The following is a 27,574-nucleotide window of genomic DNA, read 5'->3' as shown; positions in this document are numbered from 1 at the left end:
CTTTCCTGAAGACCCTGACAAACGATGCCACACTGAAATCTGAAGCAGGTACAGACAGATTTTAGAAGAATTTACACAGAAGTAGTTAAAACTACAAATGTTCTTACCATGCTGACTCTAGTAGCTACATGGCACATGAACATGTCCATGAGCAAGCCTCCTGCGACTAAGAAATAACCACTTTGATCCAAGTTTTTAGAAGAAAACTATATTCTTTTAAAGAAAATGCAAACATCCTCCAGGAGGGAAAAAAACTTAATTTAAGTCAAATCATATGCTTTTGTGGTGGAGCCTGATACAGTGTGCACAGATGCTCCCTGGCCCGGTCTTCAAGTAGCCCCCTCCTGCACTCACTCACTCACTCATATTCATGTTCTCTCTCTCTCTCTCTCTCTCTCTCTCTCTCTCTCTCTCTCTCTCTCTCTCTCTCTCTCTCTCTCTCTCTCTCTCTCTCTCTCTCTCTCTCCCTGGGTCTTCTCTGCTCAGGGTCTTCTGAGGCTGATGATGCCAGCAAAGCACCGGGGCTAGGATCCAGAGCAGTGGGAAAATGCCACTGAAAACACCCACCAAGGCCAAATCATGGTGTTCCTAGGTTGCCTCTGCTCTCTGGCCCTGTGATTGCACACAGATAAGGCATGCCTCCCCCACCAGCACAAGGCCCGCCAAGCCCTGCCTCTGGGAGCTGAGACCGGGAGGAGCAAAATGCACTGGAGAGGCAGTCCTGGGACCCAGCAGGGGAAGTGGCTTCAGGCACAGAAGGTGAATAAATAGAAATTGCTTCTTTGTCGCTGGGGTCCGGCCCCTGCGGAAGGGACAGCAGCTGGGTGGAGGGGGAGGAGGGGAGAGCACGGGTCACCCCTCCCTCTGATAGCTGCTTCTCAGAGCTCAGTCACGTGCACAGCAGGAGAGGGGAGCGGGCCCTGTCCGAGGCGCCTCAGGTGGCAACGGCGGCAGAGCAGGTGCCCCTCCATGGGGTAGCAGCGGCGTCCCTCCTCCCCGCTCAGCTGCATCCTACAATCCTGCAGAAGAAAAAACACAACCTTGAACACCAGTGAGCAAGAGAGGGGGCATCCTCACCAAGGAGACATGAGGGTTGGCACAGGCACGCAGGCCTTAATGACACAGAAGAGGAACAACCTTGACACCAAGGACTTGGACCCAAGTACAGTCTCAGGGAAAGGACAGGGCCGGGAAGTAAATGTGCTCTCAGCCTAACATGCTCTGGGGGATTTGTTTGTTTCTGTTTTTAGAAATAGGGTCTTTTTTTTTTTTTTTTTTAAGTTATTTATTATTATGTATACAGAGCTCTGCCTGCATGTACACCTGCAGACCAGAAGAGGGCACCAGATCACATTATAGATGGTTGTGAGCCACCATGTGGTTGCTGGGAATTGAATTCAAACCTCTGAAAGAGCAGACAGTTTAACCTCTGAGCCATCTCTCCAGCCCTGAAATAGGGTCTTTCTATACTCATCCATCCTGGAGTCCCCTATATAAACCAGGTTAGCCTTGAACTCACAGAGATCCACTTGCCTCTGCCTCTCAAGTGCTGGGATTAAAGGTGGCACTACCATGCCCAGCTTCACAAGCTAGTGGGGGGGGGGGGTTGGTTTTGGATGGGTTTTTTGTTTTGGTTTGTCGAGACAGGGTTTCTCTGTGTAGCCTTAGCTGTCCTGGACTCACTTGGTAGTGTGGGAACTGGACAAGAGCTAGCTTCCCTGAGCAGAAGCTCCCTCTCTAGCCTATGCTCAATCAGCTTCAAGTCAACTTCCCTGGGAGCTAGACGAGGCGCTCACTTCCCTGAGATCCAAACAAAAGCTCACCTTATCAGATTAGGGCCAGCTTCCCCTTCTCCAATTGTGTGGAAGACCCTCAGTGTGACAGCTACAGCAGGTGAAAATTTAGGTAAGAGTCCCCCCGAAGACAGCTTCCTGTGCCCCTTACCCAACTATGTGACGTCAAGGCTGGGAAAGTCCCACTTGCAGTTTCTGCCTTTCTAAACCTTGTATCCCAAGGAGCCGAGGCCGCCCACCTTCCTCAGCCTCTGGGAAGCGAATGGCCCTTGGCTCCGGAGCAAGATCGATAAAAAGACCCTGTGTACATTGCATCTGGCTGGTCTCTGGTAGTCTGTGGAGGATTCATGACTTGGGCATTACAGTAGACCAAGCTGGCCTTGAACTCACAGAGATCCTCCTGCCTCTGCCTCCCAAATGCTCGGATTATGGGCATGTACCACCGTGCCCAGCTCCACAAGCTTTGGTTTTAAAGATCAAAGCAGGACCGGCCACACGGCTCAGTGCTAAGAACGTGCTGCAGAACCATGAAGACCACAACTCACATCTCTGTAACCCACAGAGCAAGCCAGACACACCCACAAACACACAGAGTTAACATACTGCCCCAGTCTGCCTAGCAACCTATGACCTCTGCCCAGCAGTATATAAAAACACATACCCACCTACCTAGTCTGTCTCACCTTTCTCCCCTCTTGCTCTCCTTCCTCTCTCTCCCTTCCTTCCTTCCGCCCCTCCCCCACCCCTCTCTCTCTCTCCTCTTCCGTCCCTCCCCCACCCCTCTCTCTCTCCTCTTCCGTCCCTCCCTCCCTGGGCCCTCCTTCCTTCTCTGCGCATGCTCATCTAATAAACCTTCGCATATCATATCTGTTGGGTGCTGCTCAGCTCTCCCGCCACAGCACACCTCGCTGTGGTCCCATCGCTGCCCTGCCCGGCCAGAATGAGCCCTCCCATCAGACCTCGATTTTCTGCTGATGAAAATTTAAAATTATACTTTAAATATCACCCACGTGGTTCAGGCTTTCTCCTTTCCACGTGGCCTGCACACTTGCAGCTTACCCCTCCCCTCACCTCCCCAACTGATTCAAAGGGATCCTCCATCCCTCTCTCTTCCACAGCAGGCTTATGGAATTTAACAAAGATGGGCTGGGAGCAGGGTCGGCAGAAGGCACCCCAGGCTATCAGCCACCACTGAGTGTGCCCTGCTGGTCCAGAGCCCTTGGGGTGGGACAAGCATGCGCTGGGCTGCCCCTCCCCGCCAAGCTGTCCCTACCATCTGCCTGCCTGGTGCGGGACTCTTGGGCACCACCACAGCCACCTCACTAGGTAACCTCAGTTGCTGAGGATTTTAAATAGCATCTTATGATCCACAGCCACCTGCATTTGGGTTGCTCTGCCTTATGACCTGGGCCCTCCTGCCCCAAGCAGGAGAAATCTAGGAGGAGGTGCTCTCACTGGAAGGTTTGAAAGCACAGCTATCAAGAGCTGGCACTTTCAAAATTTCTCTGCAACTGGTTGCTCATAACACATAACAAGTCATCATGTTGGTTTTGGGATAAAGGGGGTGGAGTTATTGCCCCATCACCATCTTGGCTGAGAGCAAGCATATGACTAACCACCATCTTTGGTTTGGGAAATATGGCTACATCTACCATCTTTACAAAGGGCTGCCATCCCTGTTCAAATCCTTCCTAAACTTCAAATACAGCTTTTGTCTTTTACAATGGTTACCTAGTTTTGATTTTTACATTTTCAAGGTTATATTTTTCAGCCTGGTTCAAAATGTTTTTATTTCTAACTTATGTCTTTACTAATTCCTAGACAAATAAATAAATGCTACAGGCTTCCTGGCTAATGGGTCTGATACAACTTTTAAATTGTTCTATAATGTTCTGCTGTACAACATTCACTTGTTTACAATGTCAAAACTTGATTGCCGTGGCTTATCTTCATTCTTAAAGCCTAAAAATCACCACCTTTTAAGTATATTTAGCCTTATTTTTTGCTAATCTACAATATAGCTTTCAACTTTTATAAGCTATAGACCTTTTATAAACTGAAATATACAAAATGCTGTTCTGTTCTCTTGTTATGGACTGTGTTTATGAAGTTTAAGACTCCAACTTAATAAGGATAAAGCCTAAAGTCTTAGTCTTTAATGATTAAGGTAAGCTATACACAAAGTTTGTCTATCTAAATATTCTTAAGATAGACTCTGGTCTCACTGCCATCTTAACTAAAAGGTTAAGGATGGTTCCTAAACCTCCATACAGGAACTGGTAAAAATTATTTTTAAAATCTTTAAAGCCAAAGCAAGAGAAGCCTTCTGGACAGGCTCAGCTACAGCTGAGAACCATGCTCCAGGCCTCAGCCGCTGCCCTGAAGGAAAGAGAGGCCTGCAACGCTCACTACCACAGGGGGCCAGCTTGAGCCAGCTCAGCCAGGGACCTGTTTCAGATATAGCCAAAAAGGGACACTGATCCCACTGCTACCTAAAACCCATACCCTGCCTGCCGCAGACTGGCCTATGGGTGTCACTGCTCACACGCAGGCCTGTCCTCTGTGCGCAGCCACTGGAGGTTCAAGCAGCACAAGACCTACAGACGCTGCCAGCCTTCACGTTCCTTGACCTGGCAGGGCACACATGGCTCCTAGATTCAGCAGCCTCGCCAAACCCAGAGTACTGCTGCAATTCTATTTTACCCTCATACTCAGGCTACGCAGTTACACTGCCAACTTCTACCACGGGAGGCCTCAGACACCTTCCCAGGCCTCTTCACAGGCAGGAGACCAAATTTCAACCTTCAGGTCTAGATGCAGTCTACCCTGTTCCCAGACTTGAAGGACTGGTCTCAGACGGAGCCCATTAGGAGACCAAACTTTAAACCTCACTCCTAGAGCTACTGTCAAGTCTAGATACAACCTACCAAGGTACCAGCCTCACAGGTCAGGTCTCAGATATAACCCTTTGCCACTTTTAGCTGAAGGACAGTGATTGCTCGCAGCAATTTCACCTATGTCTGAAAGCTTCCAAGAAGGTGCTTTATGAGTGTTGGAGCATCTAAGAAGGTGTTTTACAGTTGATACAAGCAAGTTATGAATGTTATAAGGTCTCCAAAAGTATTTTAAGTTGGTAAGTACAAGTCATGACAGTCAAAATGTCCAAAAGGATGTTTTATTTCTTATTGCTATGCTACTGCTGCATTGAGACTGTTCAGAGCTCTGACACTAATCAATGGAGCTCTGATTTATTAATCTAACTGTGGTAAAACATTCTAATATATGATCCTCTATCATAGCTCCAAGCTCAAGATTTTAAATTTCCTTTGGATTGTCTTTTACTTAAAATGTTTCTGGTTGTGCTTAAATTATACACATCCAGCCTTCTGAGCAGAGGGAAGAAATCCCTCTTTCATGATGTGTACGGATGCTGGAAATCAAGATCAAGTGAGCGTTTGCTCTTCTGCTCTACAGAAGATTCTGTTCTCCTCACATTGCTGTTCCACAGGTGTCAAACAGTTCCATAAGGCGTCTGCCTTTCCTAAGCTCAGCTCAAAGAGTAGTCATGCTTATAACCCAAACTTTTCCTCCAAGCTTCTGCTATGCTATATGTCTACTGCCTTTTCCTACAATGTGTATTTCACTGCAAATTACAAACAATGGTGATGCTGACATGCCTAAAATTTATCTCCTTTGGCAAACCTAAAAGGACTCTTAAGTTACAGAAAATCCACCCCTCAGGTCAAGTGAAACCCAGATAAGTACTGCTGATCAACAGTCTAAATCTCCACCTACTGCCTATTTTGGAGGGTGGGATTCCCTGGTATTTATTGGGATTCCCCTTCCTAACTACCCGATTGCTACCTTTCTACACCCAACACTGGCTAATTAAATGAGTTCCCCCTTCCTAGTCTGTGTAAACGCTTCCCTTTGTCCCAGAGACTGTCAACACCTCTCTGGTTCCCTGGGAGCGGAGATTCCCACCCCCAGGCTACATGACTGTGGCTGGTCCTTGAGGACCTCCAACTAGGACTTTTCCCACTGGGCAAGACCACCAACACAGTTGTTTCTGCTGCCACCATGGCACTATCCTGGTGCCCTAGGTGACTATGTCCCCAGGCCAGTTCATCCACCAGAGCTGGGCTCTCTTGGTCACTGGCCAGCACTGACGAGTTGCTGGGTCAGTCTGTTCCTGTCTTTTTGAGTCTGTTTCTGGGGACACACTAACGGATTACTGACTTCACCTCTCCATTGGCCGTCCCTCCAGCTCCTCTGGGATGCCTTCTGGAGCTGCTAAGCTTACACACCTCTGCAACCAAACTTGGACAAATCCAAAACCAGACTTTTTTAACTACCACCATCAATCATGTAAAATGAAAGGAGGCACTTTATTTTCCAGTCTTTTCCTTGCTCTCCCAAAAGTTTCAAATATACACCTAAGGAAAAATAAAAAGTTACCTGCATTGGAGCTTTTCTCTTCTTTACTCTAAAACTTCCATCTCTGCTTGCTCTCCTAAGAGTTTCAAATGCACACCTAAAGGGAATTTTCTCCCTAGCCTACTAACTTTGCCTTCTGCCCACATATATGGTCCAGCATCCTGCCAGATTTCCTACATCCGGGACATTGTCAAAACAGCTACCCACAGTGCTCCAGTCAACCTCACAGATCGTGTCAGCTGGACCTGCACTGCCGTCTGCCAGCTGCAGATGTTCTCAGACCCTGGACAGCAAACACAACAGCCTGCTCTCCCTGGACCTGGCCAACATTTCAGCCTTTTAAACACCCTGTCACCACCCTGTCAGCAAGAATCAGTCAAACACACTGATTTCTTCCTCTCTTACCCATTTACAAAAGGCTGAGGTGGTGTGCTCCAGACCTGGGACAACCGGCTCCAGGTTCCCCCAGCACTCCTCGGTCCCCATCTGCTGCAGGACATGGCTGACATACCCCGCCCTCTACCCTGAACTTTCCAAGGCAGAGCTTTTCCTTCCCCTTCACCATCTAATCTGAACACTCGGTTGCTCTTCTCTTTTCCTCTTTCTTTTCTCCCTTGCATGGCAGCCAGAGCTGCTTCCAATGAAGCTACATTTATGTAACCTACTTTACATAAAAATCAATCCAACGTCCTCATTTTTTTAATTATAGAAAAAGGGAAGAATGTTAGCATACTGCCCAAATCTGCCTAGCAACCTATGGCGTCATTGCCTACCTGCCACTGGTCATGCCCCTGCCCAGGAGTACATAAAAAAACAAACTCACCTCCTCTCCCTCCCTCTCATCCTTCTCCTCTGTTGCCATCTTACCTCTTTCTTCTCTACTCCTCTGTCTCTCTCTCCTTCTCTGTTGCTATCTTATCTTTCTTCTCTCTTCCTGTCTCCTCTCTCTCTCTCTCTCTCTCTCTCTCTCTCTCTCTCTCTCCTTCGCTCTCATTCCTTCTCCTCCCATGCTCATATGATGGTACATATTTTATATCTTATTTTTCATATTTAAAACACACACAACTTCAAACTCCTTAATAATTTTTTAAACAGCAACAGCTAACAGGCAGTTGTCGTAGCCACATCTGTAATTCCAGCATTCCAGAGGAAGATACAGAAATTCAAGTTCTAGGCCAGCCATGGCTATATAGTAAGCTGTGTCTCAAAGGAACCAAAGTCAAAATTTGCAGTCTATTTATTAGATTGTAACCTCAGGAGGCTGAAGTAGGAAATTGGGTTTGAGTCTAGCCTGGGCTATTAAAAACCCACAAAGGCTGGAGATCTAGCTCAGTAATTGTTGGGGTGATCAACAAATACTGAATTTCTGGCTATGAAAAAGTGTGGTTTTAATTGTTATTTGAAGCTTGCAACACACAGCTAGCAGGATATGTAAATGTCACCTGCTTTTAAAATTACTGCAAGGCGGTGGCTCATGCCTTTAATCCCAGCACTCAGGAGGCAGAGGCATGTGGATCGCTGTGAGTTCGAGGCCAGCCTGATCTACAAAGCGAGTCCAGGACAGCCAAGGCTACACAGAGAACCCCTGTCTCAAAAAAAAAAAAAAAAAAAAAATACTGGAAGCTGCCCAGGGAAGGTGATTTTCCCCAGCCTACTAGTGGAGTTAGGAATGTGACTTATGCATAATAAAGAACTGGCAGTGGAGCTGGGGCGGGAAATCCAGACAGATGGAAATACAGGAAGATGCAGGCAGACATGGAGAGATGTGGATGGACACAGGAGACAGAAGGAAATGGAGCAGAGAAGTGAGGACCAGGAGGAGAGACAGAGTACCGAGAAGTCCTCTTCAGTTACCAGCAGGCTCAGAGCCTGCCCCACAAAAGGCCAACAGCCTTAGACTACTTAGATGCCTCCTTGTCTTAATTAATATACCTCAAATGGGATTCAAAAAAGCTCTGCAATATCTGACACACCAACATGGGATCCAAAGTCCAGGCTTAGGCACAGGATTGAGTTCCCGACTGGCCACGAGTTCTGGACACAGGAAGCAGATGAGAGAATCTAGGCAGGAGAACGTGGGTGAAAGAGCAGAGTCAGAGAGGTGAAATTCCAGACCTCAGAGCCAGAAATGTATGCTCTGAGCAGGCAGTCACCAGAGGACAGAGTTTAGGGAAGCTTAAGTACAGAAATAAATATAAAATAAATAAGTTTGAAATTGTCTAAAGAAGCAAGTGGAAGTGTTTTGGAAATGTGAACAATAAAGTCTCCAAAGAAAGGAGAAAGTTAACAAGATTTAAACATTTTTTTCCTATGTTAAAAATTGGAAAACACAATAGCAGAGGGCATTTGGATCCTGTAGTTTTATTTAATTACCAATATAAACTTAATTATAATGTGTTCAGTAATTTTCGCTGTTTTCTATTTCCACTCTAAGAAAAATCAGAATAAAGAAGAAAGGAATCTCTTTGTCCTTATCCCTCATGATGACAAGAAATAGGCTTAGGTAAGGAGAGAACGGAGACATAAAATGCTAACAAGCCTTAGAACAGAAATTAGAGATCCTTTAAATCAGAATAAAGAATTTTCTCAAGGTAGGCCAGAAGAATTCAACCTAAAGCCTACAGCTCTGCCTTATGATGAGATTGTAGGCTAGTAGTCTACACCTGTTAAAACAAACAAACAAACAAACAAACCTACAACAATTTTTCAAGCTACCATAAAACAATTACTAGATTATTAAGAATTTAGATGGCAGCCCATAAGGATGCTAGATCTAAAAACATTTTAAGAGGCAATGGTAGCCTATGGCATGCACTCACCTTATACAAAACAGGTACTAAATAACTGGGCCAGGAAAAAAATCATATAATTCCCAAAGAGTAGAAAGATTTACTATCACCTATCTTAGAAGGTGGCCCTCAACTACAATACTGACATGGTGGAGAAAAGAGGCTTTAGCTATGGAGCAAAGTAACAGGACTACAGGCATTAATATTCATTAATACGGTCAAGGATCCGCTGCTGGGTGAGGGTCAGTGTGCTGAGTTACAAATGCAGGTCATGCCTGACGATGCCACCTTAGAGCAGTGTCATGCAGTGACTGTAAATGCCTGGGGCAGTGGGGAATCATTCACCAAGGTGACCCAGGGCTCAGGCGAATCTCACTGCTAACTCCAGCTGTAGACAGAGCACTATTACACCAGATGTAAAACAAGTACTCATCGCGTCTCTGCTTTTGAGAACGCTAAAGCTGAATGCAAAAGGGCTGCTAGACCTGTAATAGGAAGATCTTCTCCCACTTATGAGTGGACTAAAACTACCGTGCATACTGACCTAATGCGTACCATGCCGCTCTACTAGGACAGGCAGCGGCTACAAGTGTGAGAGCTCTCAATGTCCAATGCTTCGGCTGTGGAAGACAAGGGCATGTCCCAAAGGACTGAAGACAAACAATTCCTAAGGATGACATTTTCTCTAGTGTTAACCCAGGAGAGAACTTCCTGAGTCTGTAAAAGATGTGGAAATGGTGGACACATGGCTCATGAATATAAATCATCCAGAGATATATGAGGCAATTCCCTACAATGGGGAAACAGCCGAAGGGGCTTTGCTTGGCCCTGACAAACAACCTGAGATCATCGTTCTCTGTCAGCCAAGGAGACTGTTCTAGAGAACAGCTACAAAAATTAATGTCTGATATGACAGACAGTGCAGTTCTAAGCTTAACTACTTCGAAGAACAGAACAAGAGATTTTAGAGTTACTAAGAAATGAGTATTTGGGAAACTGCTATAAAAGATCCCACACCAAAGCAGAAACTACAACTAGATGGAACTGAGATTGAAGACCGCAGGGGAAGATGTAACAGCAACTTCACAAGGTTCTTGGAATCCAACTTAGCAACTTCAGAAGACACAGCTCCTAGGGACTGGGACACTGTCTCAGGTAAAACACAGCCTAACATAGATTACATGTATAGGACCAGAAGGTTAGAGAGAAAGAGTAAGGCCACAGACGTGAGTTTATAGGGAAGAGACCTATTGCAACAGTGGAAAACACAAGTTAGCATTCCTTCAAATTCAGAGACATGTCAAAAAATAAGATGTTCCTGATAAAGGTATTGAAAATGATGAACACATTCTATAAACCTTGCCCTACCTATTTAAAGCTGATTGGTTAATTTTTTTTTTTAATGCTGTAGCTTGATATGCAGAAAAAGAGAGGGGCAGAGTTGGAGGTTTGCAGGCCTGGGGTCAGGGGACCACAGGGCAAGAGAGGTGAGGCAGGTACAGGAGGAGGGAGAGAGGAGGTCACGATGGGCTACGGCATGGATGGAGGAGAGCAGCCCAAAGGAAGAACATAAGCAAGCACTTTGGGACTATGGATGGGAAGCAGCCCAGGTAGGAACGATTAAAGCACATGGCTTGCGATGGGGTCTAGGAATTGATCAGGATAGTTTAGAGGGTTAATTCTGCCCAGTCCCAAGTTAAATGAGGCTATTCTAAAATACAGCTGTGTCCTTATTGATAATAACAGCAGTTTAGATAATATGGCCATAATAATTATATGGCAAACCAACACAGGGCTTACATCTGAGTTACAGTCTGAGAAAGGTTTCTGAGCCAAAGAGCTGGGAACCAAAGCAAGAGGCACGGCTCTCTTAAGAGGAGCTGCTGCCTTCCAACAAAGTACTGAATGGTTGCTGCTATGGCCGCTCTCAGGCTAGAGCCTGAAGGCACAGCAACAGGGTTAAACGCAACACGCTAAAGAGAACTAGGCCCACAACTGCAGTGGGAATGGAAAGAAAGCCCCATGGCAGAGACCATTCAGATCCTTTCTGGCTTTGTATTGGTTGTTGTCATGGACCTGGTTGCAATGTGTTCAGTGCTGACCATGGTTTTCTGGGCCCTCTCTACAAAAATTCAAAATGAAATGAACGTGAGTAGGAAGGGAACTGAAGGACTTACTGCTAAATTACAAGCAGTGAAAATGGAGGAAGAAAAAGAACTCTTCCAGATAGAGAATGGGAGGCTGAGGGCAGCTGGAGCTCAGGGCTCTCTGGCTACAACATGTCTGTCAGCTGTCTTTGAAACAGGCCTGCTGATACATTTTAACAACTAAACTCCAAGGAATGATGTACAGGGTTTAACTGCTGCACCCTAAGAGGGCACAAATGGCCCAAAACTTAGAAATGTCCTGTTTCTTTGTGTGATTTTTGTTTAAAAGTTTTGAGTTGCAATAATAGGGAATGGAGATGAAATATTTTAGGACAGTGGTGGCACAAGCCCTTAATCCCAACACAAAGGACAGGACAGACAGATCTCTAAACTCTGGATCAGCCTGGTCTACACAAGGAAGTCAAAAAGGAACCTGCTGATGAACCACTTACAAAGACAGCCCTTAAAGTTGCTATATAAGTTTCTTCTTAATAATGGATAATGGGGGGCTGGAGGGATGGCTCAGAGGTTAAGAGCACTGACTGCTCTTCCAAGGTCCTGAGTTTAATTCCCAGCAACCACATGGTGGCTCACAACCATCTATAGTGATCTAATGTCCTCTTCTGGTGTGCAGGTGTACATGCAGGCAGAGCACTGTATATGTAATAAATAAATCTTTTTTAAAAAATAATAATGGATAATATGCTGGGCATGGTAGTACATGCCTTTAATCCCAGCACCCACGAGGCAGAGGCAGGCAGATCTCTATGAGTTTGAGGCCAGGCTGGTGTACAAAGTAAGTCCAGGACTGCCAAGGCTACAGAGAAACCCTGTCTTGAAAAACCAAAAACAGGGGCTGGAAAGATGGCTCAGTGGTTTAGACACTCTTCCAGAGGTCCTGAGTTCAATTCCCAGCAACCACAAGGTGGCTCACAACCATCTATAATGTGATCTGATGCCCTCTTCTGCAGATAAAGCACTCATATACAATAAATAATAAATAAATAAATCTTTAAAAAATAAATAAAAATAAAATAATAATAATAGAAGATAAGCCGGGCGTGGTGGCACACGCCTTTAATCCCAGCACTCGGGAGGCAGAGGCAGGTGGATCGCTGTGAGTTCAAGGCCAGCTTGGTCTACAAAGCGGGTCCAGGACAGCCAAGGCTACACAGAGAAACCCTGTCTCGAAAAACCAAAAAAATAAAAAAATAATAGAAGATAATTGTGTCCTTACTGATCTAGAGGATTGATACGCATCAATCTCAGGTTTATGTAAGCAGTCACACTACCCTAAAAGACCAGTCGTTCTCCTTAGAAAGTGGGGCTTCCACAGGAAAACTGGTGCCAAGGGCATTCTGGCTTAAATGAGATATTCTGTTAATAAAAATTAAGGACCCAAAGCTAGGCTGGGGGATGAACACGCATGCTGAATGGCTCCCACAGGCAAAAGCTACTAAATGCTGACTAAGGTGATGTGTCACACTGCTATGGGCTCATCCCTGTAGAAGCAAGGCCTGTGAGGGGACAGGAAGTGATTTAGCCTAGCACAGAGAAACACAGGGGTCTCTATACATGTTGCAAAGGACATGCCAGCCTAAGTTAGGGCCCAAAACACAAAGGCTATATTATTCCTATGTTTGAAAGGTGGAACCACCCATTCCATGTGGAGAAAGGAGTAGAGTGAAAAAAAATAGCTGCAACAAATGTAAAAACCCAGGCCCAAACCTGTAAACAGGTACAAGATGCCTCTCTGCACCTCTGGGCAACCGGCTTATCCCTTTAGATGTGGGACGCTTTCTCGGGGGACAGGAGACGGTTTGGCCTGCAGCAACTGGTGCCCAAGAGCCCAGAGGAGGATATTTGGATCTATACCGTCTTGTTTTTATTTCAACATGATACTGCGTGTATGTTCAATGGTAATATTATATATACATCCTCTTTGAGAGAGGTCAAAATGGAATGGACATAGGTAAAATTAAATCAGTCTGTACGTCTATGAATTCAACCTGCAGAACAAGCAGGTAACTTGTATCGCTGATCCCAATACATGGGAATAGCTCTGAGACTGTCAGAGGCATGGATGTCTATGCATAGCCAGTAATTCTTGTTGGCTACAGAATCTCCATGATTTACCACATGTCGTCCTTCATGTGACATGAATGAAGATTTACAGATGTCTTTCTTCTGCTCATACAACGAGCAGAAAATATCCTTAATTGATCTGTGCATCCCGTACATCTCATGCATTTATTCTTAGAACTATATATTGTTTGTGAGAAATTGTGTTTCTAGAACAAAAGAATCAGACCTGACAAGACTCATCCCCCAGGAGCTGAGACGCTGACACAGTTATTCCAGTAGCCTGCGTGTTCCAGCCTCAACTGCTTCAGTTGCTGTTCCCCATCAAAACCTGCTCCCAGGACAGCTTCAAAGAAAGCTGCTGATCTCAGCTGCTCCAGTCTCTAAATGTTGAGAAACTTCAGGCTTTAGAGAACTCCTGGTTGGAAAAGTCTGAAATGCTGGACCAATTGAAATTTATATATTTTTAAATATATATATACTTTCCATAACAGTCAATAAAACAGGTGGCGCTGCTGCTGAAAAAAACACTGTATTTTAGAAAGAACTGCTGAATTAAATTAGCCTACAGACTATAATGATGTGTTAACCTCAGTCAGGAAATGTGCTCTGTTGGGGGAAAAGGCTATGTATTTATCTCCACAGGGAAAAAAAAAATCTATGGACTCCTTCAAAGTTAATAAAGAATAGATTTGACCTCGGGAGACCTGCTGGCAACCTCGGCTGCAGACTCAGGAGACCCAGAAGAACAAAACACGTGATGCGGATGCGGATCCCGCTATGAGGGACAGCTTGGAGGAGTGGCTGAGGCATGAATGTATCTGCATTCTTTAGGCGACCAAGCCCTCATGACCTCTTATTATATGTTAATTCTTCCTATGGCATGGATAGGGATTTATGACACCCTAACAGAGTTTGGCTAGGCGGCCCAAACAGAGCTATACAGATTGGCAGATGTCTTTCACCTGTTCAAACACAGAGCAGAAAATCATTAGGTGGATTTGCACACTGCACATTACATACATGTTTTAATGAAGAAATGTCCCTACAATGTTGCCAACAGTTACATAGATGTGTGGATGTGTGTGTGTGTGTTTGTGTGTGTTTGTGTTTGTGTGTATGTATCTATGTTGAGTTCTAGGACAGCCAGGGCCACACAGTGAGACCCTATTTTTTAAAAACCAAACAACAAACAAAGCAGTGCGTGGTGGCACACACCTTTAATCCCAGCACTCGAGAGGCAGAGGCAGACAGATTTCTGTGAGTTCGAGGCCAGCCTGGTCTACAAAGTGAGTTCAGGACAGTCAAGGCTACACAGATCAACCCTATCTCGAAAAAACAAAACAAACAAACAAACAAACAAGAAAAAGGGTGCTTGGTCCCTTGTCCATGGAGGAAGTGGTTGAACCATTAAAGAGATTTTGGGTCTTTGGGGGTATGTTCTCAAGATGACTCAAAACTCAGGAGCCTAAGGCAGTTAAGAGTACAAATTCTAGGGCTGGGTAACTTTATTTTTTTTTTTTTTTAAGATTTATTTATTATTATGTATACAGAGCTCTGCCTGAATGTACACCTGCAGGCCAGAGGAGGATATCAGATCACATTATAGATGGCTGTGAGCCACCATGTGGTTGCTGGGAATTGAACTCATGACCTCTAGAAGAGCAGTCAGTGCTCTTAACTGCTGAGCCATCTCTCCAGCCCTCGGGCTGGCTAACTTTAATCCCAGTTCTTGGGAGGAAGAGGCAGGTGGATCTCTAAGTTTGAGGCCAGCCTGATCTACATATCCAGTTGCAGGGCAGCCAAGGCTACACAATGAAACCCTGTCTTAAAAAACTAGAGTACAAGGAGCTGGGCATGGTGGCGCACACCTTTAACCCCAGCACTCGGGAGGCAGAGGCAGGCTGTGAGTTCGAGGACAGCCTGGTCTACAAAGTGAGTCCAGGACAGCCAAGGCTACATAGAGAGACCCCATCTCGAAAAACAACAAGAACAACAAAAACAAAAAACAAACAAACAAAAAACTAGAGTACAAATTCTGGGCCAGCCTAAGCTAATAACCAAGTTCTAAGCCAGCTTGGGCTATGTAGAGTCGCTGTCTCAAAGACAAAACAAAAAGCCCCGTGGAGTCTTGCGATCTTTTCTCTCTGCACTGGCCTAGGGAAGCCAACACTCTTCAGCCTGCAGGGCCTCTATCCCTACGCTCTGGCAGTTTCACCAGCAATGCAAAATCTTAGACACACACATACACACACACACACACACACACACACACACACACACACACACACACACACACTTTTCTACATAAGCACAATTTTTAGTGTCTCAAGCTACCTTCATTGCCTGCCTGGTTAACTTTTACTCAACAGTCAACTCTTAGGCTGGGTGTTACCTCCTCCAGGAAATCTTATGTGATTTCCCAAGGTTCTGACAACTCTCTTCAACAGTACACACCATCTTTCGAGGACACTGCCAAGTCTGAATTCCCATCTAGTCTACTAAATCTAACACCTCACCTAGTGAAAATGTGACTATCAGAAAGAGAAATGGGTGCCGGTGTGTAGGAGGCCGGGGCTTACCTCACAGTGGTAACACTCCACATGGTAGTCTCTGTCCATGGACACCACACGAATGGTTGTCTCACAGCCCTAGAGGAAGAGGCAGGGTTCACACGCGTTCTTCCTGGACTTGGAGCACTATGACCTTTCCACTGAAGCACACCTCTACAAGTGTCCGCACTAGGTAGACATGCCCCATGCACATGGATGCTAAACTTCCACAGGTACCCAAGAGTGACTGTGCGTGCGCCCTGGCCATCTTCCCCAACTGGAGCCACACATACGCATATGACAATAAGAAAATGACAGTCGGGTGTGGTGGCGCACACCTTTAAACCCAGCACTCGGGAGGCAGAGGCAGGTGGATCGCCGTGAGTTCGAGGCCAGCCTGGTCTACAAAGCGTGTCCAGGACAGCCAAGGCTACACAGAGAGACCCTGTCTCCAGAGGAAAAAGAAGAAGAAGAAGAAGAAGAAGAAGAAGAAGAAGAAGAAGAAGAAGAAGAAGAAGAAGAAGAAGAAGAAGAAGAGAGAAAGAAGAAGAAAGAGAAGAAGAAGAAGAAGAAAAGAAGAAGAAGAAGAAGAAGAAGAAGAAGAAGAAGAAGAAGAAGAAGAAGAAGAAGAAGAAGAAGAAGACGACGAAGAAGAAGAAAAGAAATGACACGAGGGGCTGGAGAGAAAAACCAGCAGTTAAGAGCACTGACTGCTCTTCCAGAGGACCCGGGTTCAATTCCCAGCACCCACATGGCAGCTCACAACTGTCTGTAACTCCAAGATCTGACACCTTTATACAGACATACATCCAGGTAAAATACCAATGCACATTAAATTAAAATAAATAATTTTTCTTTTAAAGGAAGAAAGAAAATGACATGAGTGCTGACTCATGGCTGCATTTTCACCTCTCCAGGGCCAGGAACTCCCATTTTGAGTCCTGCTTCCTTAGGATGGTGACTGGGACATATATAATTCATGCAGAAAGACCCAAAATTAAGAACTGCACAGGCGAGCCGGGCATGGTGGCACACACCTTTAATCCCAGCACTCGGGAGGCAGAGGCAGTTGGATCGCTGTTCAGTTAGAGGCCAGCCTGGTCTATAGAGCAAGTCTACGATAGCCAAGACTACACAGAGGAACCCTGTCAGGGGGTGGGGAAGTGGGAGCTACACAGGTCAAGGCCTTCCTCATCTGTCCTCTGGCCCTAGTCAGCCCAACACCCACTGCACAACTTTCCTTTTGCAAGGAATGGAGCAGAGTGCTGCAGTGGAACAAGTTAAGACCAGGCCACAGCTTCTTTGTAATTCACCCGGGGCACACCTGTCCCACCCCTGCATGAATGCCCTATCTATCCCTCAGCCCCAGGGGAGGCAAAGGATGCACAGCCACCTGGAGCTACTCCTGTGGCCCAGGGTCTGAGGCAGAGCAGGCAGGAGCGAGCAGAGCCTCAGGGCCAGCCGCCTGCCGCTTCCATGTGAAGTGTTCCTACCTGTGCGGGGAGGATGGGGCGGGCACAGGAGGCACACTTTGGTGCAAACACCCTGAAAAAATAAAGGAAAGTGGAGTGAGAAGGTGAATGAGCAGAGCTAAGGGCACAAGGGCGGTCTGCCATCACAGCTCCACGGCAGCCTGCCCCACCCTCCTGTGTGGACACCAGCCAGTGCAGTTCCTATTTGCCTCCTCCTCCAGGATGGCTTCAGGCTCTCTCTAGATATCTCCTGTGTACTCTCTGGCCCCTCATACCCAGACTGAACCCATCCCTAGCAGAGATCTCTGCTCCACCCTGAGTACCAAGGACAAACGCTGGCACCAATACCCAAACTCAGCAGTGGCACAGGCCCACAGCATATAAACAGACTGGCTGCCATGGGATACCAGGGCTCTTCTCTCTTGGGAGCAAAGGGCTAGACAGCAGGCAACAGTCCTGTGAGCTCATCAGGAAGAAGAGGGGCACATGTAGGGAAGTGGAGGCAGGAGGGGATCAGAAAGCACGGCGGCCCTGCCTTGCTCTTCAGGCTTCCATGGGAACCACGACCAGTCTCATATTTTGGGAGGCTGTGGGGCCTTTTGGAGGTAGGCTTGGCTAGCGAAGGTGATCATTAGAGGAAGAAACGTAATGGTTACTGCTCACACCAGGCTCTTTCCTGATGTCCCTTCTTTCTGTTCCACCAACAGGTAAGATATCTCATCTCCCTGCTCCTGTCCCCAAAGCCAGAGCTGTCCCCAACACTATGATGTCAACACCATGCCAAAATAAGCCTCTTACACTGTTCTGTGAAGGGCTCTGTCACCAAAGTGGGAAGCGTTACTAACACACCTGCCACATATGCTGAGAAAATACAGAGGGGCAAAAAAAGGACAAAAGCAAGAATCGGAGAGGCAGAGGTAAGCAGGAACAGAGGGTCCGTGGGCTACGCTGCCCCAACAAGAGAAACTCACACGTGATAGTCTCTGACGCAGTAGATGTTGTTCTCCACATCCACAGTGAAGGGAACACCATCCAGACACTCGTTGCACACTGAGCAGCGGAAGCAGCCCGGGTGGTAGGACTTGCCAAGGGCCTGAAGGATCTGGAGAGGCACTGAAAGGTCAGTGCAGGCGGGACACTCAGCACGGCCCCTCCGAGGCTGTGGCTCAGGGCCCTACCATCGGTCTGGAACAAGAGAGGGGCGGGGGGCTCCGGGAGACCTGGGAGGTTCTCACCATCTCCATGATGAGGTGTCCACACACGCTACACTTGTCAGCTGTTTGCTGGAACCCGGAGTACTGAGAGGGGACACAGGATCCAGGACGTCACGTGACAAAGGGGCACTCACTGTCGCTGGCCTCAGGTCTGCATATGAGTCCGAAGGAGGGTCCCGCCCCTGCTCCCACCCAGCTCGGCCAGCAACACAGTGGAGACTCACCAGGAAGTCCTCCTGGCAGTACACTTTCTCACCCACGTTATAGAAGGCCTTGCCGCGGAGGCGTCTCCCTGCAAGGGAAAGGGGTGGGAGACGCTGGGACCAGGACAGAGCCTGGCTTGAGGCTCAGTACTCACCTCCAACCGACGTGAGAGTGAACTACGAATATCCCTAAGCATCCCTCCAGGGCTATGCTGTTATAAATATTTCAAGCTAGAGTGGTGGCTCCCACTTCTAACCCAACATCCCATAGATGAAGGCAGGACCTCAAAGTCTGAGGACAGCCTCCGCTACAGGATAGGACCTGCCCTGAAAAAAACAAATAATAGAGTTGAATGTGGTGGTTCGTGCCTGTAACCTTAGCACTTGGGATGTGAGGGCAGGAGGAACCTGAAGTCTAAGTTCATTCTTGGCCACAAGCATCACTGGAGGCCAGCCTGAGCTATAAGACAGCCCAGCCCTTCTTAAACAAAAACAAAAAGAAACTGCAACAGTGGACAAAACTGTAATAAAAAGCAAATACAGGAAGATCTCCTCCTGTCACACTTCTACTATGTCTACTGCCTCACCTGGCATTACCATCCACCAGGAGGTGCCAGGAGCCACTAGCAACGGGAAAAAACTACTGCCTGGTGAGGGTGCTTGTGAAAAATATGCAGCTGCATTAAGCATGCTAGTGAGATATTAAGTAGTTTTTCTCTTAAACAGCTTTGTGGCCCACTCTGTAATTTCAGATCTCAAGAGGCAGAGGCAGCAGGAATTCAAGGCCACCTTGAGATATACATAAACACCCTGCCTAAAAATACATCAGAACAAGGGCATGGCTCAGTGGTAGAGCCCCTGCCTAGAATCCCCCAGTGAGGGGCTGGGGTGTGGCTCAGTGGTAGAGCCCCTGCCTAGAATCCCCCAGTGAGGGGCTGGGGTGTGGCTCAGTGGTAGAGCCCCTGCCTAGAATCCCCCAGTGAGGGGCTGGGGTGTGGCTCAGTGGTAGAGGCCCTGCCTAGAATCTACCAGTGTGTGGCTCTGGGTTAGATTTCCCGTACCACAAAACAGAAAAGATTTAGTCTTGTGCCAGAAGTTCTAGGCAGGATATAATAATGAGACATGAAATTTAGAGGGATAGAGAATAGAAAGAAGTAAAGCTATCTATAATTACAGATAATATGATTATGTTACACAGAAAACCATTAGTAGCCCATTAGCCCACTTAAGTTTATTGTAATTGTATGACAGGCTAGAAGCCAGCATATGAGAATCAAATGGCTTTTTTTGGGGGGGTGGGGGGAGGTTAGTTTTTCAACACAGGTTTGTCTGGCTGTTCTGGAACTCAACTCTGTAGACCAGGCTGGCCTCGAACTCACAGAGGCCCGCCTGCCTCTGCCTCTGCCTCTTAAGCACTGGGATTAAAGGCATGTGCCACCACCATCCAGATCCCATATGCATTTTATACTGGCAACAAATATTGGCTAAAACTTTTAAAACTACATTTATGAGGCCGGAAAGATGATTCATGGTTAAGATTGGACTGTTCTTGCAGAGGACCCCAAATTAGGTTCCCAGCATTCACACTGGGTGGCCCATAATGAACTGTAAGTCCAGATCCACAGGGATCTCCTAAGGACACTCTCAGGCCATTGCTGTCACTGAACATACACAGACATACACAGACACAATGACTCACACACACACATACACACACACACACACACACACACACACACACACACACACACACGAGAGAGAGAGGGAGAGAGAGAGAGAAAGAGAATATGAGAGAATTAAAAGAAACTATGCTGATAACAGGATAAAGACAAAAAAGCAACAAACTTAGGGAGATGTGGGATAAACCTAAGGAAATGTGGGAAGGTCCTCTGTGCTGTTAACCCAGACTTGCCCCACAGAAATCCAAGACATAGGCTGAGAAAGCACATCACAGAGTCAACCCTGGCGCATCTTGCACGTCTTGTAGGCAAAGGCTGGCAGCTCTCTCTCCGGATTCTCTTGTCCAAGAGTGCCTGCAGAGTAGACTCCTCAGGAGACAGAGAGCATCCACCTTAGGAAAAGTGTGAGTCTGTTTGCTGTCCAGCAGCACAAAGATGAGAGGTGCTTCTGGGACAAGGGACAAGGAGATTTTGCTGACAGCCTATTGTAAAATATCGGGGTAGGCTTACTGGAGTGCCAGCTTCTCCAGAGGCTGAGGCAGGAGGATTGCTGGAACCAAGAAGTCTGAAGTCATGCTGGGCAGCACAATGATCCCACCTCAAAAATGTTTTTTAAAACTATAATTCCTAAGCTTAAGTTTCTAGGGTTTGCCACATAGCTGGAAAGTGCAACATCACCCAGGACCTCACCATTCCACGAAAGCCAAGAGTCAAGCAGAACAGGAAGTGTGTGTGAAGGCTCTGACCCAGAAGTATGTCCATTCCGTCAGCAGGTTAACTGCCAGCACGCTGGTGGGTAAAATTCTGCACCTTCCCAGCTCACAACAGCTGTGTTCATTTTCAAGTGCTACCCAATCTCAACATCTTTTATTTTCTGTAGAAATCAGTTTGTTTTTATTTTAAAGTGGTAAGGAGAGCTAGGGAGGTGGCTCAGTCAGGGAAGTACGGCACACCCTTGCCACCCCAGCAGCCTACCTACCTGAGGAGGTGACATGGGCAGTACTTGCAGCTTGCTGGCCAGCTACACTAGCCTAACTGGCAAGCCTCAGGTCCCAGTAAGAGACCCTGCCTTAAATTTGTAAAAACAACACCTGGAGCTAACCTCTGCACACATACGACTCTAATATGAAATTATTATCAACGTAAACACAAACATTAACAACCTAAACTGTGTGTTGAGTGTGGTTGCTCATACCTGTAATCCCATCACACAAAAACTAATGAACTGGGCTTAGTCAAAACTTAACATTTCCTAACAAAAGCATCACTGAGGAAATTATTCACATAGTGTATATGTCCATAACTTCTTTGTCTTCCCCCCCCTCCAAGAAACAGTTTCTCTGTGTAGTCTGGCTGCCCTAGACTCGCTTTGTAGACCAGACTGGCCTCAAACACGCAAAGATCCATCTGCCTCTGCCTCTCTGAGTGCTGGAATTAAAGGCGTGTACCACTGCCTCCCAGCTTTGTAAGTAAACTTCTACAACTCAGTAATTAAAAGGCAAACCATCAGGCAAATCACGCCTAGGATGTAGAGCTGGCTGTTCCAGACAGCGCTAAGTTAGGTGGAGTAGAGAGAAGGAGGAGGCGACAAATCACTTATAAATGTCACCCACACAGGACCCGAAGCCTAAATTCCAGGAGGGCGAGCGAGTGCTGTGCTTTCATGGGCCTCTTCTTTATGAAGCAAAGTGTATAAGGGTCGCCATAAAGGACAAACGGGAGAAATATTGTATCCATTACAGTGGCTGGAATTAAAACTGGGATGAATGGATTCCAGAGAGCGGAGTACTCAAATACACAGACACCAACTTGCAGAAACAGGGAGAACTTCAGAAGGCCAACCAGGGACAATCTGCAGAGGGTAAGGTGACAGGGGAAAGAAGACATCAGGTCTGCAACAGAAAAATGTTGAAGTGAAACAAAAAGGAACAAGCAGAAAACAGCAGGAAATGGAGATGCGGGCAGCACAGTGAGCCGCCTCAGCCTCCTGGGAAGGAAAGAGCCAGGAGCTGACAATGAAGAAACATCCATGAACAGAGCTGAAGTTAGAGTAAGGATTCCTGCAGAGCTGGAGTCATGGCTGTGGACGCCTGGGGCTTGATCACAGACACAAACAGCTTTTTTATCTTCCTGCCAAGAAGAACGTGGATTCCATTTTGGAGGATTATGAGAATTACAAGAAATCTGGAGTATGCTGTTAATGAGGCTGCGGCCGGATGAAGGGCTACTTCACTGTGATGCTGGGCACCCAGCGACTCTACAAATTACAGAGACCACAGTCGCCCCGATGCGCCCATGCCCCGGGTGTATGGAGAGCCACGTTTACTGAGATTATTAGTGCGACCTGGAGCCATGCTAGCTCACACACCTCCAAATGAGGAACGCCTTGCTTTATTACTGCACTATAAACACAACTTCCTCAAGCACCTGGCGGAGACTTCTGCGCTTTTGCTCGGTGCCCGTGACTATGAAGCGGCTCCTCCCGAATACCATCGGAAAGCCGTGAGGGGTGTGCGCTCTCTCACTCGCACCTGGAGCCTGTAAACAGTGTAGTTCAGCCCTTCTCTTGTACAAATGATGTGCTTTGGAGACCGTTAGCGTATAACAGAGTTGATATTTGTTTTCTGTTTGATTTTAAACGGGTAAAATAAAAGGAGTCGCTGCTCCTTTTCCTTTCTATTTCATTTCACTGTTTCTCCCAGTGTCTTCAGTGACGGACAACAGAGACACGCTGTGGAGTGTCACCGTTTCTCCCAGTGTCTTCAGTGACGGACAACAGAGACACGCTGTGGAGTGTCACCGTTTCTCCCAGTGCCTTCAGTGACGGACAACACAGACACGCTGTGGAGTGTCACCGTTTCTCCCAGTCTCTTCAGTGACGGACAACACAGACACGCTGTGGAGTGTCACCGTTTCTCCCAGTCTCTTCAGTGACGGACAACAGAGACACGCTGTGGAGTGTCACCGTTTCTCCCAGTGTCTTCAGTGACGGACAACACAGACACGCTGTGGAGTGTCACCGTTTCTCCCAGTGTCTTCAGTGACGGACAACAGAGACACGCTGTGGAGTGTCACCGTTTCTCCCAGTGTCTTCAGTGACGGACAACACAGACACGCTGCGGAGTGTCACCGTTTCTCCCAGTGTCTTCAGTGACGGACAACAGAGACACGCTGTGGAGTGTCACCGTTTCTCCCAGTGTCTTCAGTGACGGACAACAGAGACACGCTGTGGAGTGTCACCGTTTCTCCCAGTGTCTTCAGTGACGGACAACAGAGACACGCTGTGGAGTGTCACCGTTTCTCCCAGAGTCTTCAGTGACGGACAACAGAGACACGCTGTGGAGTGTCACTTTTCTCCCAGTGTCTTCAGTGACGGACAACAGAGACACGCTGTGGAGTGTCACTGTTTCTCCCAGAGTCTTCAGTGACGGACAACAGAGACACACTGTGGAGTGTCACTGTTTCTCCCAGTGTCTTCAGTGACGGACAACAGAGACATGCTGTGGAGTGTCACCGTTTCTCCCAGAGTCTTCAGTGAGGGACAACACAGACACGCTGTGGAGTGTCACCGTTTCTCCCAGTGTCTTCAGTGACGGACAACACAGACACGCTGTGGAGTGTCACCGTTTCTCCCAGTGTCTTCAGTGACGGACAACAGAGACACGCTGTGGAGTGTCACCGTTTCTCCCAGTGTCTTCAGTGACGGACAACAGAGACACGCTGTGGAGTGTCACCGTTTCTCCCAGTGTCTTCAGTGACGGACAACAGAGACACGCTGTGGAGTGTCACTGTTTCTCCCAGTGCCTTCAGTGACGGACAACACAGACACGCTGTGGAGTGTCACCGTTTCTCCCAGTCTCTTCAGTGACGGACAACAGAGACACGCTGTGGAGTGTCACCGTTTCTCCCAGTGTCTTCAGTGACGGACAACACAGACACGCTGTGGAGTGTCACCGTTTCTCCCAGTCTCTTCAGTGACGGACAACAGAGACACGCTGTGGAGTGTCACCGTTTCTCCAGTGTCTTCAGTGACAGACAACACAGACACGCTGTGGAGTGTCACCGTTTCTCCCAGAGTCTTCAGTGACGGACAACAGAGACATGCTGTGGAGTGTCACCGTTTCTCCCAGTGTCTTCAGTGACGGACAACACAGACACGCTGTGGAGTGTCACCGTTTCTCCCAGTGTCTTCAGTGACGGACAACAGAGACATGCTGTGGAGTGTCACTGTTTCTCCCAGAGTCTTCAGTGACGGACAACAGAGACACGCTGTGGAGTGTCACTTTTCTCCCAGTGTCTTCAGTGACGGACAACAGAGACACGCTGTGGAGTGTCACCGTTTCTCCCAGTGTCTTCAGTGACGGACAACAGAGACACGCTGTGGAGTGTCACCGTTTCTCCCAGTGTCTTCAGTGACGGACAACACAGACACGCTGTGGAGTGTCACCGTTTCTCCCAGTGTCTTCAGTGACGGACAACAGAGACACGCTGTGGAGTGTCACCGTTTCTCCCAGTGTCTTCAGTGACGGACAACAGAGACACGCTGTGGAGTGTCACCGCTTCTCCCAGTGTCTTCAGTGACGGACAACAGAGACACGCTGTGAAGTGTCACTGTTTCTCCCAGTGCCTTCAGTGACGGACAACACAGACACGCTGTGGAGTGTCACCGTTTCTCCCAGTCTCTTCAGTGACGGACAACAGAGACACGCTGTGGAGTGTCACCGTTTCTCCCAGTGTCTTCAGTGACGGACAACACAGACACGCTGTGGAGTGTCACCGTTTCTCCCAGTGTCTTCAGTGACGGACAACAGAGACACGCTGTGGAGTGTCACCGTTTCTCCCAGTGTCTTCAGTGACGGACAACACAGACACGCTGTGGAGTGTCACCGTTTCTCCCAGAGTCTTCAGTGACGGACAACAGAGACATGCTGTGGAGTGTCACCGTTTCTCCCAGTGTCTTCAGTGACGGACAACACAGACACGCTGTGGAGTGTCACCGTTTCTCCCAGTGTCTTCAGTGACGGACAACAGAGACATGCTGTGGAGTGTCACTGTTTCTCCCAGAGTCTTCAGTGACGGACAACAGAGACACGCTGTGGAGTGTCACTTTTCTCCCAGTGTCTTCAGTGACGGACAACAGAGACACGCTGTGGAGTGTCACCGTTTCTCCCAGTGTCTTCAGTGACGGACAACAGAGACACGCTGTGGAGTGTCACCGTTTCTCCCAGTGTCTTCAGTGACAGACAACAGAGACACGCTGTGGAGTGTCACCGTTTCTCCCAGTGTCTTCAGTGACGGACAACAGAGACACGCTGTGGAGTATCACCGTTTCTCCCAGTGTCTTCAGTGACGGACAACAGAGACACGCTGTGGAGTGTCACCGTTTCTCCCAGTGTCTTCAGTGACGGACAACAGAGACACGCTGTGGAGTGTCACCGTTTCTCCCAGTGTCTTCAGTGACGGACAACAGAGACACGCTGTGGAGTGTCACCGTTTCTCCCAGTGTCTTCAGTGACGGACAACAGAGACACGCTGTGGAGTGTCACCGTTTCTCCCAGTGTCTTCAGTGACGGACAACAGAGACACGCTGTGGAGTGTCACTGTTTCTCCCAGTGTCTTCAGTGACGGACAACAGAGACATGCTGTGGAGTGTCACTGCTTCTCCCAGAGTCTTCAGTGATGGACAACAGAGACAGAATGTCACTGTTTCTCCCAGTGTCTTCAGTGACGGACAACAGAGACACGCTATGGAGTGTTTCATTGCCTGGTTAACAAAGCTGCTTCTGAATGCTGGTGGTTCTGTTCCTTTGACGTGACGCACTTTTATAATACATGTTAATGCTCTATGACAACATGCTCTGATTCTTAGTGCCAAAGGTTCACTTCAGAGTATATAACTGAACACTCATCCATCTGAGCTCTTTTTTTTTTTAATGGTGCTTAAAGAGCCCATCCATCCTCTGTGCGTCATCCATGTTGTCCCTTAGGCATTTTATCTGTGCTCAATTGTTAAAGAATACTGGCTTGTTTTCATGGTTTTAGTATTTGTGTCTAATGCATATTTTAACATGAAAGTTGCAACACATTGTGTAGCTCCAGCTTTATGGAAAAGTCTATCTTATAGGAGTTGTTTTTCAGATCTTAATGAATTTCTTTAAATTTCAAAAAAATAAAGAAAAAGAAAAAGAAAGAAAGTCAAATAATCAGGAAGCAGAGGCAGGAGGATACATTACAAGTCCCAGGCCAGACAGAGCTAGATGGCTAGAGAAACCCTGACTCAAAAACAAAAACCTCAAAACTAGCTGAGAGACATCAGTGGTTAAGAGCATGTACTGTTCTTGCAGAGAACCTGAGTTCAGTTTCCAGCACCCACAAGGATGGGTCACAGCCACCTATAACTCCAACCACAGAGAATCTGACACCTTTGACCTCCTTGGGCAGCAGCATTCACATATACTTAGCTCCCACTTAAACACACGAACACACATAAACACATACACACATAGTAATTAGAAATAATACCCCAAGCCGGCACAATGGAGCACGCCTGTAATCCCAGCACTTGGGAGGCAGAGGCAGGTAAATCACTGTGAGTTCAAGGTCTACAAAATGAGTCCAGGTCAGCCAAGGCTACACAGAGAAACCCTGTCTCAAAAACAAAATAAATAAACAAACAAACAAACCCTAAACAAAACAAAAAGACAAGTAATTCCCAATTTTATAAAAATAGGCAAAAGCTTTGAACAATATCTAAATAGACAAGATGTCTGGGAAACAGAGATGCTTGCTGCCATGCCTACAGCCTGAGTCTGATCCCTGGATCCACATGGAGGAGAAGAGACCTGGCTCCTGCAAGTTTTGCACACACACACAAATATATAATAAAAATGTAAGCCTTTTTTTCTTTCTTTTTTTTTTTCAAGAAAAGAAGATATAGGGGCTGGAGAGATGGCTCAGAGGTTAAGAGCACTGCCTGTTCTTCCAAAGGTCCTGAGTTCAATTCCCAGCAACCACATGGTGGCTCACAGCCATCTATAATGAGATTTAGTGCCCTCTTCTGGTGCACATGCAGGCAAAACACTATGTATCTATGATAAATAAATAAAATCTTTTTTGTTTGTTTTGTTTTGTTGAGACAGGGTTTCTCTGTGTAGCCTTGGCTGTCCTAGACTCACTTTGTAGACCAGGCTGGCCCTGAACTCACAG

General features: G+C 47.2%; 1 protein-coding gene and 1 pseudogene across 1 annotated transcript in view; one reads left to right on the top strand and one right to left on the bottom strand.

The window, feature by feature from the left end:
• Positions 1-669: 669 nt before the first annotated feature.
• Wtip (WT1 interacting protein) overlaps positions 670-27,574 on the bottom strand; it is a 38,632-nt gene continuing 11,727 nt past the window's right edge. Inside the window, exons 3-8 of the mRNA XM_051162215.1 lie at positions 18,711-18,778; positions 18,508-18,570; positions 18,244-18,374; positions 17,294-17,345; positions 15,831-15,899; positions 670-1,019 (exon numbers count right to left, since the gene is read on the bottom strand). Coding sequence (XP_051018172.1) covers positions 879-1,019; positions 15,831-15,899; positions 17,294-17,345; positions 18,244-18,374; positions 18,508-18,570; positions 18,711-18,778 — 524 coding nt within the window. The 3' untranslated portion in view covers positions 670-878. The remainder of the gene's footprint in view (positions 1,020-15,830; positions 15,900-17,293; positions 17,346-18,243; positions 18,375-18,507; positions 18,571-18,710; positions 18,779-27,574) is intronic.
• Positions 21,971-22,912, top strand: LOC127203702 (mortality factor 4-like protein 1; annotated as a pseudogene).

This window comes from Acomys russatus, chromosome 19, assembly GCF_903995435.1.
Source record: "Acomys russatus chromosome 19, mAcoRus1.1, whole genome shotgun sequence".
In the NCBI taxonomy this organism is placed as follows: Eukaryota; Metazoa; Chordata; class Mammalia; order Rodentia; family Muridae; genus Acomys; species Acomys russatus.
This window is presented reverse-complemented; position numbering and strand designations above follow the sequence as displayed.